The 14,460-nt window shown below is 41.0% G+C and overlaps 1 protein-coding gene across 5 annotated transcripts in view; it reads right to left on the bottom strand.

The window, feature by feature from the left end:
• The window catches only part of ATRNL1 (attractin like 1), a 686,837-nt gene that overhangs the window by 466,317 nt on the left and 206,060 nt on the right, over window positions 1–14,460 (bottom strand). For all 5 annotated transcript variants that reach the window (XM_089509984.1, XM_089509985.1, XM_089509986.1 and 2 more), the window contains one exon: window positions 6,672–6,765. In XM_089509984.1, the coding sequence (XP_089366110.1) occupies window positions 6,672–6,765 (94 nt within the window). The remainder of the gene's footprint in view (window positions 1–6,671; window positions 6,766–14,460) is intronic.

Here is a 14,460-nt window from a genome sequence, read left to right as displayed (position 1 = left end):
GACTCCTATTAGGCAAACAATCATTCTCCAGTCTTTGCTACATACTGTAACCCATTCCCAGTCTCTTGGTGTAGGGAATAAAGTAATATGTAACCTTCACAGTGTCAGCTTGTTATTCTAGAGAAAGACCAAGACAATATGAAAACATTTTGTTGTGTTAGCCCATGTGAAGCCATCTTCATTTCGCCCCCAAGGCAATACATTGAAGCCAATAGTACTTCCAGATGTACTACTTGCTAGGATGGAGCAAGAGAGTAAAATTTTCCAAACAATAGTCTGATGAGTCACCAAGCCTACAAGGGGTATTTGTTAAAATGAAAAAAGCCCGGAGACAGCCTACTTAAGATTATAACTAAGGTCTAAGTATGAGAAGCGAATTTGTTTTCTTCCAACAAATATTGGCTCCTATGTTGGTCAACAATGGGAATGTGAAAACACAATGAAAAACTATCCTGTCCACCAGAACAGGAAGGCAGCCTCTTTTGATCTTTACTCATGCCCTATAAAAAGGTAAAGATTTTCTCTTTAACAAAGCTATCTGGTCGTGTCTGACTGCTCATCTCTATTACTAAACCGAAGAGCCAGTCTTGCCAAAGATGACTCTGTGATCGTGAGGCCAGCATGACTGCACAGAGCGCTGTTACCTTCCCACCAAATTGGTACCTATTTATCTACTTGTACTTTTACATGCTTTCGAAGTGCTAGGCTGGAAGAAGCTGGGACTAGTGATTGGAAATAACTTCCTCATTGAGTTGCTTGGGCCTCAAACTGCCAACCTGCCAATCATGCAATCATTAGTCAGCATTTTAACTGCTGAGCCGCCACATCCCTATGCCCTATCCAAGTGCAATAATATGGAAGCTGTTTGTTCATGTTGGATGCAAATATAACATCTGCCCCAATGCTATTCTACCAACGTTGAAATAATTTGTCATGAAGAATAAGTCTGAGGGACCACTCATGTTTCTTGATTGTGGTGTCCCTCAAGGCCATCCTGTCCCCGATGCTATTTAACATCTATATGAAGCCGCTGGGAGAAATCATCCGTGGATATGGGGCCAGGTGTTATCAATATGCTGATGACACCCAAATATATTTCTCCATGTCCCGGTCATCAGCGACAACGACAGATGGCATCTCTCCCCTCAACCAGTGTCTTCAAGCAGTAATGGATTGGATAAGGAAAAACAAGCTCAAGTTGAATCCAGACAAAATGGAGGTACCTACGGTAGGGGCCCCCAAACCAGGGATTGGGCTGCAACCTCCAGTCCTAGAGGGGCTCACGCTCCCCTCAAAGGACTGTGTTCGCAGTCTGGGGGTGCTTCTTGACCTGTCGCTTCAGATGAGGAATCAGGTGAATGCGACGGTCAAGAGCGCCTGTTATCAGCTTCAGCTGATACGCCAGCTGCGCCCTTTCCTGGAACAGGGTGACCTCGAAACTGTAGTACATGCACTGGTAACCTCAAGACTTGATTTTTGCAATGCGCTCTACATGGGGCTACCCTTGTGCCTAGTCCGGAAACTCCAGTTGGTACAGAATATGGCAGCCAGGTTGGTCACAGGAACAGCAAGGAGTGACCATATAACACCAATATTGAAGTCACTCCACTGTCTGCCTATCAGTTTCCGGGCACAGTACAAGGTGTTGGTTATCACCTTTAAAGCCCTACATGGCTTGGGCCCAACCTATCTAAGGGATCGTCTGTTTCCATATAATCCGCCCCATACACTCAGGTCCTCTGGGAAGAATTTATTACAGCCCTTAAAGACCAGGTTGACGGCGACCTCCCAGAGGACATTCTCTGCAGCCGATCCCAATTTATGGAATGGCCTGCCGGACGAGATCCGACAAATCACCAATCTAGAGAGCTTTAAAAAGGCCATTAAGACAGATCTCTTCCGGCAAGCCTTCCCGGAATAAAATGCTTGGTCACAAATAAGACTTCCCATCCAGTGAACTCTGCCCATGATGATTTTTATTTTGCTTAGTCGGTTTTAATATGTAGTTTTTAATCTTACATTGTTTAATCTTGTTTTAAGGGGGGTATTATGTATATATGGATGTATTTTAACCTGTTGTACGCCGCTTTGATTGCCTGGCAAAAAGAAAGATAGAAATAAAAATTTTATTATATTATTATTACTTGAGTGGCTACCTGTTTAGATAGTACATTAATTTTGCATTCTCCCCATGACATGTATAAACTCTCATGAACTTTGGTTCAAAGAGGGCACAATAGATTTCATCCAAATGAGAAAAATGCTTGTGGAAGCTCAATACAAATGTGGTATTGTTCCATGTAGTTCTGGAGATCTGCCTCAGACTGGTCATTGCTAATGTCCAAAATGTCATGAGCACTGATGTGGTTGTTCTGTTTGTGAGCAACAACTTCAGCAATGCCTTTACTACCAAATGGATTGTTCATAAAGTTTAATCCAGTAGATTAAAGTCATTTTTGGCCCAGAAGCTCATTTCTCTCTCAAATTATAAAACCCTGTGGGGCTCATGTCCAGATTATTTCGAAGGACCATATTCTCCCTTACCAACCTGCCAGGTGTTCAATCTTCTAGGGAGGTTCTACTCTCTGAGGAGTGACTGCTGCTAGACTCTGGAATTCCCTTCTCAAACAGGTTAGACTGGCACCTTCCGATCTGCAAGCTTTCTATTGTGGCATGCCTTTAAGAATTATATTTTTTAGGGGAAAGAAGCCTGTATAATGAATGTGCTGGGCATTTATTTGTTGTTGTTGTTTTAATGGTTTATGTTAAGTGGTTTAAAATTTTGTAATAGTTTAATTGCTTTTTTCATTTTCTATGTTGTTCATTTTTAAAACTATCGTTTGTTTTAACTGCTGTAAACTGCCTAGAGAAAAGGCATGTTGAGGATGAGTATTATTAAGGTTGTCTAGAAATGATCTTGGGAGTGTATTCCAACACTGAACAGGACTAAGGACATGGATAAAGTCATCAGGATCAAAGCAAAATATGGGAGGACAGACACAGTTCTTATCAATTTGGAATTTTCTCACCAACATACAAAACACAGTTTGAATATCTGAATTTCTGTTCATAAGTAAACCCAAATATAACATCTTTCCTTTCTGAAAAATACAACTCAGTTCCTGCAAATGTTTTCCAGCCTGTAAATCACAGCTCAGTTCTATGCAGTTGAAGGCATTTAAAGCTTAAATGCCTTTAGACTGGGTAATTTAAGAAGCTTTCAGATCAGATGGGACACTGTATCTATCCCAAGGATCAGAGGTTCCAATTCCTGGTTTAAGCCACAGTCCTAATATCAAAGAATATGTACTAGCAGTTGTGCTTATGACTGCAGATAAAATCAGTGAGCCTTGCTAATTTAAACAGGTATTTTATTAGAAACAGCACAAAAATCAGAAACATTATTTAGCATTATTCACAAGTTTTAACTCTTAAATAAATTTACTCTATGTTTGAACTAGAAAAGGAAATAAGTTATTTCTGAGTGGAAAGTGTGGCTGTCTTGAAAAGGATAAGTGCCCCTTTCTTCTTCAGACTTCTATAGCTTCTCCCGCTTTGAAATAATTTGTTTTATAAAGTCTCACTGATTTCTATAAAAGCTCTATTCCTAGGGCATGGTACTCATTGCACACTACTAGAAAGGGAAGGGAAGGAGGAGCAACATTCTGCCCTGCAGCAGTGGCTTTGCAATCAATAGGATTCTTGACAGGCATATAAATCTAACTTACACTGTGAACAGCTAAAGTTTGAAATTTTCATGGAAATCCTTACTTTAGTAATCACGGATTTATAGGCTTGCTGCTGAGATTGCACAATAGTCTGTCCAACAATTGCAAAAACAATTTATATCCTCAGCTACAGCTTACCAGTATCTGAGCCCATTTACTATATATAAGTTCTTGATTCAAACAGCAGTAATGCAAAACATAGTGAGTAAAGCAAATAATCACCAAGATGGCCCCTTCATTATTTTGAGTATGATTTTAATGTGTGATGCACCTTCAGAAGAATGTAGCACACATGAATATCCTCATCTGGAGTATTAACCCATTAAATATTGTTTAATGTAATGACTGCCTTTAAATTTATTAAGGCCACAGTCTTTGAGACCACTTTCTGGAAGAACATCTTGATAGTGGCAGTAGGGAGATTTATGGGTGAGAGAGCAAAGAAAGGATTAAGCTCAATCACACATATTAAATCTTACTAGGCATTGGTATCTTGAACATAGCCTGAACATATTTTTTCATAAATAAGAAATGCAGCTGTAATTAAAACTCTAATTTAGGATTTTAATGTAGCCTCTGAGCGCAGTTAAAAATTTAAATAATTTTTCTAAATATGATGGTTACTCTTCCTGATTAATAGTATACAAATATGTCTCATATTTGTTCTTCCTGTTATGTGCCTTCAAGTAGTTTCCTATTTATGATAACCCTAAGGCAAACCCATCAAGGAGATTTCTGGGGCTGAGAGTGTGTGGCTTGCCTGAGATCATCCAGGAGGCACTTTCTTCAGCTTGGAGGTGACGGTTGCTTCAAAATCTTGGAATGGATTTGGAGCACATTCAGAATCCAACTTTGATAGGAAAGCTTAATGCCATTACAAATCCATAGCCAAATCTCCTTTGTATTGGGTATGACTTGGTATCAGCCCTTCCTGCCCAGCTATTATTTATTGTCTGTAAGCTTATGTTTAAACATACCTGCCAATATCCGACCAAGCAGCTTTTTGTGGAGAGTCTAGACATTTGGCATTGCCCCAGCAGCATTTTAGGCATAAACATTGGTAGACAATGAATTTACTATGAATTCTGATTACAAGTTGGAAAACTTTAGCTCTCATGGGAGCATCTTTCCCTATTGACACTGCTGTCCCTCCAACGGATACCCTGCGCTGAGGATGACAGGCTATGGAATTACAAACGCATTACTAAACTACAGATGTTAATACCATGAGATGCAAATACCACATTTTAAAAAGGGCTATCCATTGACAAAGCTATCAATGGCTAGTGGTAATAATATCAATGTATTACCTCCAGTACCAGCAGCACTATGCTTCTCCACAACAGTTAATGTACTTGTGTCCTGAGTTTTCATTTCCCATTAGTGTCTCGTTGCCCAATGAACCACATGGGTCTTTGCTTTAATTCAGCAAAGCCTTTTTGATTCAAACACACAGCTATATCAGTGTGTATTTCAAAACCACAATACAGTGTGCAAAGGGATCTTGTAGCACCTTTGAGACTGAGAGAGAGAAGATTTTAGCATAAGCTTTTGTACACTGGGTCTGCATCTGATGAAGTAAACCCAGTCCAAAAAAGCTTATGCTACAATTTTCTTTCTCTCACTATCAAAGGTGCCACAATATCCCTTTGTATAAGTTTTCTTACATTCTTCAACACCAATTATAAGAGGCAGGGAATTTTTTTGAAGGAAAGATGTCATGCACTTTTTTATCAAGCATTTGTAAACGCAAAGCAATTGAACAATTACCACATCTTAGTGTTTCCAAATACTGACTAGGAAAATAAGCTGAGAAAACCAAACCAAACACTAATCATAGATTCATATAATCATAGAACCATAGAGTTGGAAGAGACCACAAGGGCTATCCAGTCCAACCCTCTGCCATGCAGGAAATCTCAATCAAAGCATCCCTGACAGATGGCCATCCATCCTCTGTTTAAAGACCACCAGGGAAGGAGATTCCACTACACTCTGAGGGAGTGTGTTCCACTGTCCAACAGCCCTTACTGTCAGGAAGTTGAAGTGGAATCTCTTTTCCTGTAGCTTGCCTCCTTCAGCTAAAATAATATTATACCAAAAAGCATCACCACCCCAGCAAGTTACGAAGTATTGCTGCCTAAGATCACCACTGAATTATAAGAATACTTTACCATTATAAAAGATTAAGGTGACTAGATATGAATTTGTAATGCACATAATTACAAATATAGCAGGATTTCAAAACCACAATACAATAGAAGGTTAATAAGCATAAGGACACAAAAGTGAGTTGATAAGAATCAATGGAATTATGTATTTTAATGTGTCACTGATTGAAGTCCCAACATCAATGAAGTCCCAACAATCACAATATTTTGCAACTCTGAAGCCTGCTGAAAACACCTCCCTTATTTAAAGATGTAACAAATGGAGTTGGAATCAAGTACAATGCAGTATTTTTTTAATTTATTTTAGATTTTAAAAAGTGAGGCATTAAGAGGCAAAGCACTTTAGATATAATGACTTGACAGCACTGATTTCCTCTTAGATCACAGATACCAGTTTACTAATTTTAATATCTAAGTTTTCTTGGAAAAATCTGACAAATTATCTATCACAAAATGTTACCAAGATTTAAAAAAAATGGTAAACAACTTATACGTATTACACTGTCAAAAATGGAAATCTGGAGTATACATTCACCCCTCCCACAATGATGAGGTGAGAAATGATGAGAAATAATGAGATCCTTAATTCTTAAAATGACCTCTTAGTGTTTTCTTTTAAGAAAGGCAAAAAGTTGTAATTTCACATAGGAGGACCTTGATCAGAAGTGGAAACTCTCTAGGGATCAAAACCCCATGAAAAACTGAATTTCCTGAGTTCTTTGAACTTTAAAGTGATGAATAAATCATTTAAGAGTTTATTATTTGTACTCACAGTTGACACTGGTCTCCTTTGATCCCTTTCGTTGTGCAGAAGCATTTTCCTGTTTGCATATGGCATATATTTGCATGTCCACTGCATGTGCAAGCTACAAAATAAAAGTGGAAGGAGACATAACAACATACTGTAATTAAGTATTAATGAAATACTTTGAACACCAGTATTATCAAACACAGTTGATTGACTGGTGGTTATGGCCTGTATGCTAAAGCACTCTTCTGTGAGTTAAAGATCCTACCAACAGAAGGAAGGAGGTGATTTTTCACCTATTTATTTCCCATGCAGCCATATGCACCATCAGCACACTGTTTCAAAGGATTGTTCAGTCCTTCTGTGAGCTATAAAAGAACAAATTGAAAAAAGGTGCCTTCTGCCTTTCAGTTAGTGGAACTCAGACATGCCTTTCCATGACCTAAATTCCATTTGTGGGAAATTAGGGTCTAGACCCATACTTTTGTGGGGAGGAAAACTATCAACATAGAAAACTTAAGAAGAGGCGGCAATATTATTTTAAGTCCCTTGAGACTGTGAAGGCCGGGGGAGAGAAGACCAAATTGCCTGATTAGTCAATACTGTAATTCAGCCTTCATGTAGCTATCAGTTACAATCAAAGGACTTTTAGGTTGGTTTCATATTTGAGGAGTCATGTTGTATGAATTGATAGTTCTGCTAAGAGGCTAAAATCTTTTTTTTCCCCTTTACTACATTATTTTACTTTTAAACAGAAGATTAAACACATATTTATATTGAGTTTGGGTATATTTATATTCAATTGTCTGAACACATATGCTTCATTAAAAAGTAAGGCACAAAAGAATATAACTGACAAACTCCTGAAGAATCAGTATGTAGAGAGATCTTGTAGCACCTTTGAGACAACTGAAATAAAGAAGTTGGTAGCATGGCCTTTTGTAGACTTTAGTGTACTTCCTCAGATGCTTTAGTGAGGAAGTAGACTGAAGTCTATGAAAGCTCATGCTGCCAACTTTTTTATTTCAGTTAATCTCAAGGGTGCTGCAAGATCTCTCTACATGCTGATTCTACAGATTAACACGGCTATATCTCTGGAAAGAATCTCATTCCAATGTGACTTTATACCCTGGAGTAATATAGATTGACAATCCATTGGCCCAAATAGCTGCAGCCATACTATCCACTGGTGTAGATTATGGGCTCAAACAGATGACATTGAAGGGGCGTCTTCAAGACACTCTAGAGAAAGCTAGATCAGGGCCTTCTGCAACTGCACGCCATGGCTCTGATCAGCCTTTTGCTGGCCCAAAAAGAGGCAAAGTTGCCTGCTATGTGGTCAGGTGGAGGGCATGACACCAGCTTGGGGGTGGCATCAGAGCATACGGTGCCTAAACACCATGATCTGATGCTGCTCCCAAGACAGAGAAAAGGGGTAGTCTGTTTTGCCCCTAAGTTTCCCTTGTTAGAACAGCTCTGCTGGCTACCAGTCTGTTTCCAAGCATTCTTCAACATGCCGGTTATGATTTATGAAGCCCAATACATCTTGACTCAAGGCTATCTGATTGACCTATATGAGACTGCCTGAGTCCCAAGATCTTCAGAAGAGGTCCTTCTTTCAGTCCCACCACTTTCACAGGCATGTCTGTTAGGAACATTCTTGGTAGATGCTCCCAGATGCTTAGGGAACCAATACCTTTTTGAAACCAATACCTTTACGCTAGATCCCTAACAGGACAAGCTGTGTGGCCACCTGCTTAGCCCTCTTGTTAACAACCAAGCATGCAAATATTAGATGTGAAGAAACATTCAAAGATAGGTTGAAGACTACAAAGAACATCTTGTCTCTGATGGTTTGCCTCTGTAAATGTTCAATATAGATTATTTAGGAGTAGAAGTTAATCTTTTCATCTTGGTAATCTTACAAAAAACTTGGTATTACTCATTCATATAAGCAATAAAATATTTTATCTGAATTTAGACAAATCAAAGTGTACAAATACCCCGCTCAACATATTTCTTCTTAACTAAGTGATCTGGAAGCCTTTTTGGTTAAAAGATGGGGTATAAATATGTGAAATACATAAATAAAAACATTGTTTAAGTTATTTCAAAAATAAAATGCACTTAAAGATAAAGCAAGATGCAAATAACCAACGGAACTAAAAATTGTCATGGCTCACATGAAATATACTGACCTCCATTATGCAAAAAGGAACTATCCTCAATTAATGGTTTGGAACTATTTTCATAGGTTTAAACAATGATGATTTCAGGGCTTATCTAAATTTTGGTCTTAATCAACATTATAAATGCTAATTGTAAGGTACCTTCCACAATGCCAGTTTAAAAATTCAGGATGATGATCTCCATGACCTATTTCTACATGAAGTATGTTGTAGAGCTCATTTGTATGGAAATGTTCAGGACTTAGATAGAACAGGTAATGACTGAGAGCATGCATCTGATGAAACGAAATGTCTCCTTGTAAGTAATATTAGTATTATTATTAGATTTCATTGCATTATGCATGATTTGAAAAATCCACCGGCAGCATGAGCTTTCTTTCTCCTGAATAAGGTGTGCAGCCACATATCTGTATAGCAAGTTCAATATCAGTCATAAACTCAGAGAGTTTTGGAGACTGATGATGAAACTATCTTTCAAAACATGCAGTGATTTCTACATTAGATAGAGCAGAAAAAGATGCAAAGAAAAGCTTACTGGTATTTTTCATTAGTCATTATATTTCAGAGAAATGTATCAAGGGATTTATATTTCTCCTATAGTAGCTTTATGACTGAGTGCATTACCATTGATAATCAGATTGGATAGTCATGCACCTACCTCCTGAAATGTGTTGCAATGAGTTTTACAAGTACAAAAACAATCTGCTGATTGATTAATCTGGGGCTCCTGAGTATTATATCAACTGTTTTCTACTGAATAACTGAGTCCTAGTATGGGGTATCTTTTTCTCTCTCCCCCACAGATCCTGCTACACTAGAACTTTTACCAAGCCCAGTTAGCATGGCCAATGGTCAGATATGATGGTATTTGTAATCCAACAACACTGGGAAGATCATGAAGTTTTCACCCTGGATTTAAGTGATCAAACAGATCCTTTATTGTGGCAATTATTTCACTAAAAAGGGCAATGCATTTAGCCTAATCTAAAGATGCTGGCAGCAACAACCTGACTGATTTCTTCATCTAGTCTGGTAGTTTGCATTTACAATGAAATGAACTTAGGAAAGCCAATCAACAAAAATCTGTTCAGCAGTTGCATGGAAGGTAGCACACAGAAGAAGATGCAGAGAAATAAGTGAGAAGGGCACAAAACATTTAGAGTGTTTATACAAACAGAAGAAATAACGACTGAGATGAAAGAAAATGTATGGGTTCAATTCCAGCATTAATGAATGATCTGTAGACACCCTTAGACTCACATATCCCCTTTTCTATACTAAAAAGGGAGGTAATTTGAAGCTGCCCGCCAAACAATTGTTTATTGTTTTAGCCAAATGCAGCAAACTATACAGTTTGCCTAAACTTCATACCATCTGACTGCAGCTTGGGATCTTAGCAGTGCCATCATTGAGAGATGTGGAGGGGGGGTGCAGACCGCACCTGGTGACACCCCAGAGGGGAGTGTCATCCAGTGAGATGGTACACCCGGCATGGGTGCTGGACAATTGAGAAAGGGCACTGTGTGCCTTTCTCACTTTCCAGCAGCCACTGGAGTGCCTTCCATTCAGCATGGTTACAGCCATGTTAGAACCCAACTGGACCCTGGAGGCAGACAGTCCCTTCTGTTTGGGCTCTGGCAGCTACACCCATACTGGAGCCCAAAAGGCCCTCCAGGGGCCTGGCACTGCCCCCTCCAACAGCAGTGGCTGCTGGGAGGGTAGTCCCTTCCTTTTGGGGTTTAGCGCAGGAACAATGGATCCCAAATGAATCTCCAGGGGCCAAGGTAGTCTGCCTCCCCCCTGCACCAGGTGACATCAACCCCCGGTATGCCACTGGATCCTGGTTTGTATTGTTACTATTTTAAAAATTCTATCCCACCTTTCTCCCAATATAGGGACTGAAGGCAAAAATATACGGACTCGGTAAGAATTAAAAACAATGTAAAAGAATTAAAACGTGTAAATATGACATTTAAAAAACAATGAAACAATTTAAAAACCAAAATATTATACATTTAAGATATTAAAATGGATTAAATCCTATATACAAATCTTGCCATCTAAATTGCAGAGTATTTAAAAGCCCAACTCTTGTCACTTTGAAAAAGCTTGATGACGCAAAAATGTTTTTACTTGCCAACAAAAGCAGGTCAGGGATGGACCCATCATGGCTCTTCTCTAAGGAGGGAGTTCCAAAGACTGGGAGCAGCCACTAAAATGGCCCTTTCCCTTTTCGCCACCAAAAGAGCCTGAGAGGGTACTTCTGACAATCTAAATGGGCTCATAAATAGCAACAGCAATAGCAACTACATTTCTATATCACTTACCAGTGAACTAGTACTCCCTAAGCAGTTTATACTGTGTAAGCCAATAACCCCCAACAAACTGAGGAGGGCTCAAAGGCTGAGTTGACCTTTGAGCCCTCCTTTGGGATCAAACTTACAACACTGATCGATCAAGGTTGTGGTTGCAGTACCAGCATTTAACTACTGTGCCACCAGGGCTCCTTATAGAGAGGGATATAGGGTTATTCAAATAACCTGGACCCAAGTCCTATATGCTTTATAGGTTAAATCCAGCACTTTGTACAAAGTGTACTGTTTCTAGACATAGCTTCAAAGTGTGATTTGTGTCAGTTTAGAAGCAGACATTTCTAAATCTCGTCAGCTTGCACACAAAGTAGGGAAAAACTGCAGGAGAGAGTAGTCAGTGTAAAAAGTGCTGGAATAATTATTCATAGGTACAAGTCTCAAAAATCTCAAGTGTAAGAACTAATTACATCGTCATCAAGTTAAAGAGAAGAAATAGGAGGAAGATGTAGACAGGTTCAGAAAAGACAAGAATAATTTAGCACAAAACAAGAGAAGATAAAATTAAAACCGAAACCAAAGGCAGGTGGAGAATGTAATGAAAGAATGGGAGGATCTGGCGTCAAACAACAGTTGTGGCACAGGAGATAGAACAAAGCGTGTGAGTAAAAGAATGAATTCAATAGGGACACAAGAAATCATCAAGTCCCAGCAATGTCAGAAACACAGCCATATCCTCACTCTTGATTATTTAATTCGGTAGGAGATTTTCCATCATAGGATTGTCCTGGTTTTGATTCATGTTGCTTGCAACACATGCCCTCCTAGTATAAACCTACTGAGTTTAAATAAAAGGATTTTCAGTTATGATGAAACACCATACAGAAGAAAAACTCACAACGCACTTTGCCTGCTTCATGACAGTAATCTAGAAGACTAACATTAGCATTATATTCCACATAATAATTATAGTTCATAGTTTCCAGAATGTTTTAAATATTTGATTCCTCAGTCAAGAAAGTCCACTTATAAATTTTAGAAATTATTACAATGTCATGGGTGTGTGTGTGTGTGTGGAAATAATCAGTCTATTGCACATGACTCTCAGATTATAGTTGTGTGTGGGGGGGGGGGTTTATTCCATTACTTGCTACGTTTTAGACCTGCCCAGAACATGTATACAACCAAAACTTAATTGATAATTTGATGAGAAGTTATACCATCATAACAACATTGGCACACAGCAGTTTTAGAGATTTTCTCCACCTCTTCATTGCATCAGAGCTTCACAGATAAAACTATGAATGAGACAGTATGGGGCTAGGGATGCCATAACCTGGCTGCAGGCGGGACAATCCCGCTTTTGGCGGTGCTGGCCCAGTCCGGTTTCCCAGCCAAAGCGGGATTGTCCCACCCGCGGCCACCTCTGCCCCAGCGCGTGCCTTCTTTATGGTTGCGGCTGCTAATGCCGTCGGCCAGCCACCCACTTCCGCATCCGCCGCTTCCTCCTCTGCCTTCCCCTTCTTCTCCGCCCCCCACGCGCTCCCTCTGGCCACGGCCGGCCAACCACCCACCTCCGCCTCCTTCTCCGACCTCCTCCCCTGCACGTCCTCATTGCATGGCCGCACGCGGCCGGCTGGCCACCCACCTCCTCCTCTGCCTCCTCCTCCACGACCGGCCTAAAATGGGAGCTGGTCCCCTTGAGGAGGTGGAGCCTCAGAAGAGGAGGAGGAGGAGGCAGAGCGGAGGAGGACTCTGCGACAGAGGGAGGGGAAAGGGCTCTTTGGCACCAAATACAAAGAGGAATGAATGAATGAATGAATGAATGAATGAATGAATCTTTATTTGTATACCGCTATTCCAATGATCACAGCGGTTTACAATCAGTTAAAATATGACAACAGCAAATCCAATAAAAGAAATCCCCCCACATTAAGCAATAAAATACAACAATAAAAATATCCATCATTCAATCACCTTTTAAAACCATTAAAACTAATAACAGCAATAACCCCAATAACCCCAAAGACATCCATTACATTACAATTACAACAGCATAAAGGAGAAGAGTGGAATTAAGGGACATGGGGGAAAGCAAGGCGGAAAAAATGAGTCTTTAGGTTTTTTCTAAAAGACTCTAGGAAGGGGGCTGAGCGGAGCTCAACAGGGAGAGAGTTCCAAGCCTGCGGGGCCGAAGCAGAAAAAGCCCTATGTGCAGACATCACATATCTCGTCAGGAACTCTCAAAAGCTGTTTCCCACCCGACCGGAGAGTGCGGGGCGGATTGTACGGGGAGAGGCGGTCCTCCAAGTACCCTGGGCCCAAGCCATTTAGGGCTTTATAGGTTATAACCAACACCTTGTATTGCGCCCGGAAGCAAATTGGCAGCCAGTGTAGGTCCTCCAGTACCGGTGTTATATGACTGGCTCTGGAGGTACCCATAACCAGTCTAGCCGCCATGTTCTGAACCAATTGAAGCTTCCGAGTTTGGTACAAGGGTTGCCCCATGTAGAGCGCATTACAGAAATCGAGTCGAGAGGTTACCAGTGCATGTACCACTGTTTCAAGGTCCCCCCGGCCCAGGTAGGGTCGCAGCTGGCGTATCAGCCGAAGCTGATAACAGGCGCCTCTGACTGTCGCATCCACCTGAGAGGTTAGGTGGAGCGACGAGTCCAGAAGCACCCCCAGACTACAAACAGTGTCCTTTACAGGGAGCGTGACCCCGTTCAGGACAGGTGGAAAAATTTCCATCCCTGGACCAGGGGAGCCTATCACAAGTACTTCAGTTTTCTCTGGATTCAGGCTGAGTCTGTTTTCCCTCATCCAGCCCATTACTGACTCCAAGCAGGCGTTGAGCGGAGAGATGCCATCCCTAGTCACTGCATCAGTCGGGGACACAGAGAAGACTATTTGGGTGTCATCAGCATACTGATAACACCGCACCCCGTGTCTCCGGATGATCTCTCCCAGCGGCTTCATGTAAATGTTAAATAGCATAGGGGACAGAATCGCTCCCTGAGGGACCCCAGATGTGAGGGCCCTCTTATCGGAGTGACAGTCCCCCAGCTCCACCATCTGGAATCTACCCGAGAGGTAGGAACGGAACCACTGCAGAGCAGTGCCCCCGATACCCAACTCCCCCAGGCGCTCCAGAAGGATACCATGGTCGATGGTATCGAAGGCCACAGAGATGTCCAAGAGCACTAACAGGGACACGCTACCCCTGTCCATGCCCAGACGGAGATCATCGACTAAGGCGACCATGGCAGTCTCAACCCCATAGCCCGCCCGGAAGCCAGTTTGAAATGGGTCCAG

This window comes from Sceloporus occidentalis, unplaced genomic scaffold, assembly GCF_023333645.1.
Source record: "Sceloporus occidentalis isolate IW3139 unplaced genomic scaffold, rSceOcc1.0.p SCAF_2, whole genome shotgun sequence".
In the NCBI taxonomy this organism is placed as follows: Eukaryota; Metazoa; Chordata; class Lepidosauria; order Squamata; family Phrynosomatidae; genus Sceloporus; species Sceloporus occidentalis.
The sequence above is the reverse complement of the archived record's forward strand: the minus strand, read 5'-3'. Positions and strand labels throughout refer to the sequence as shown.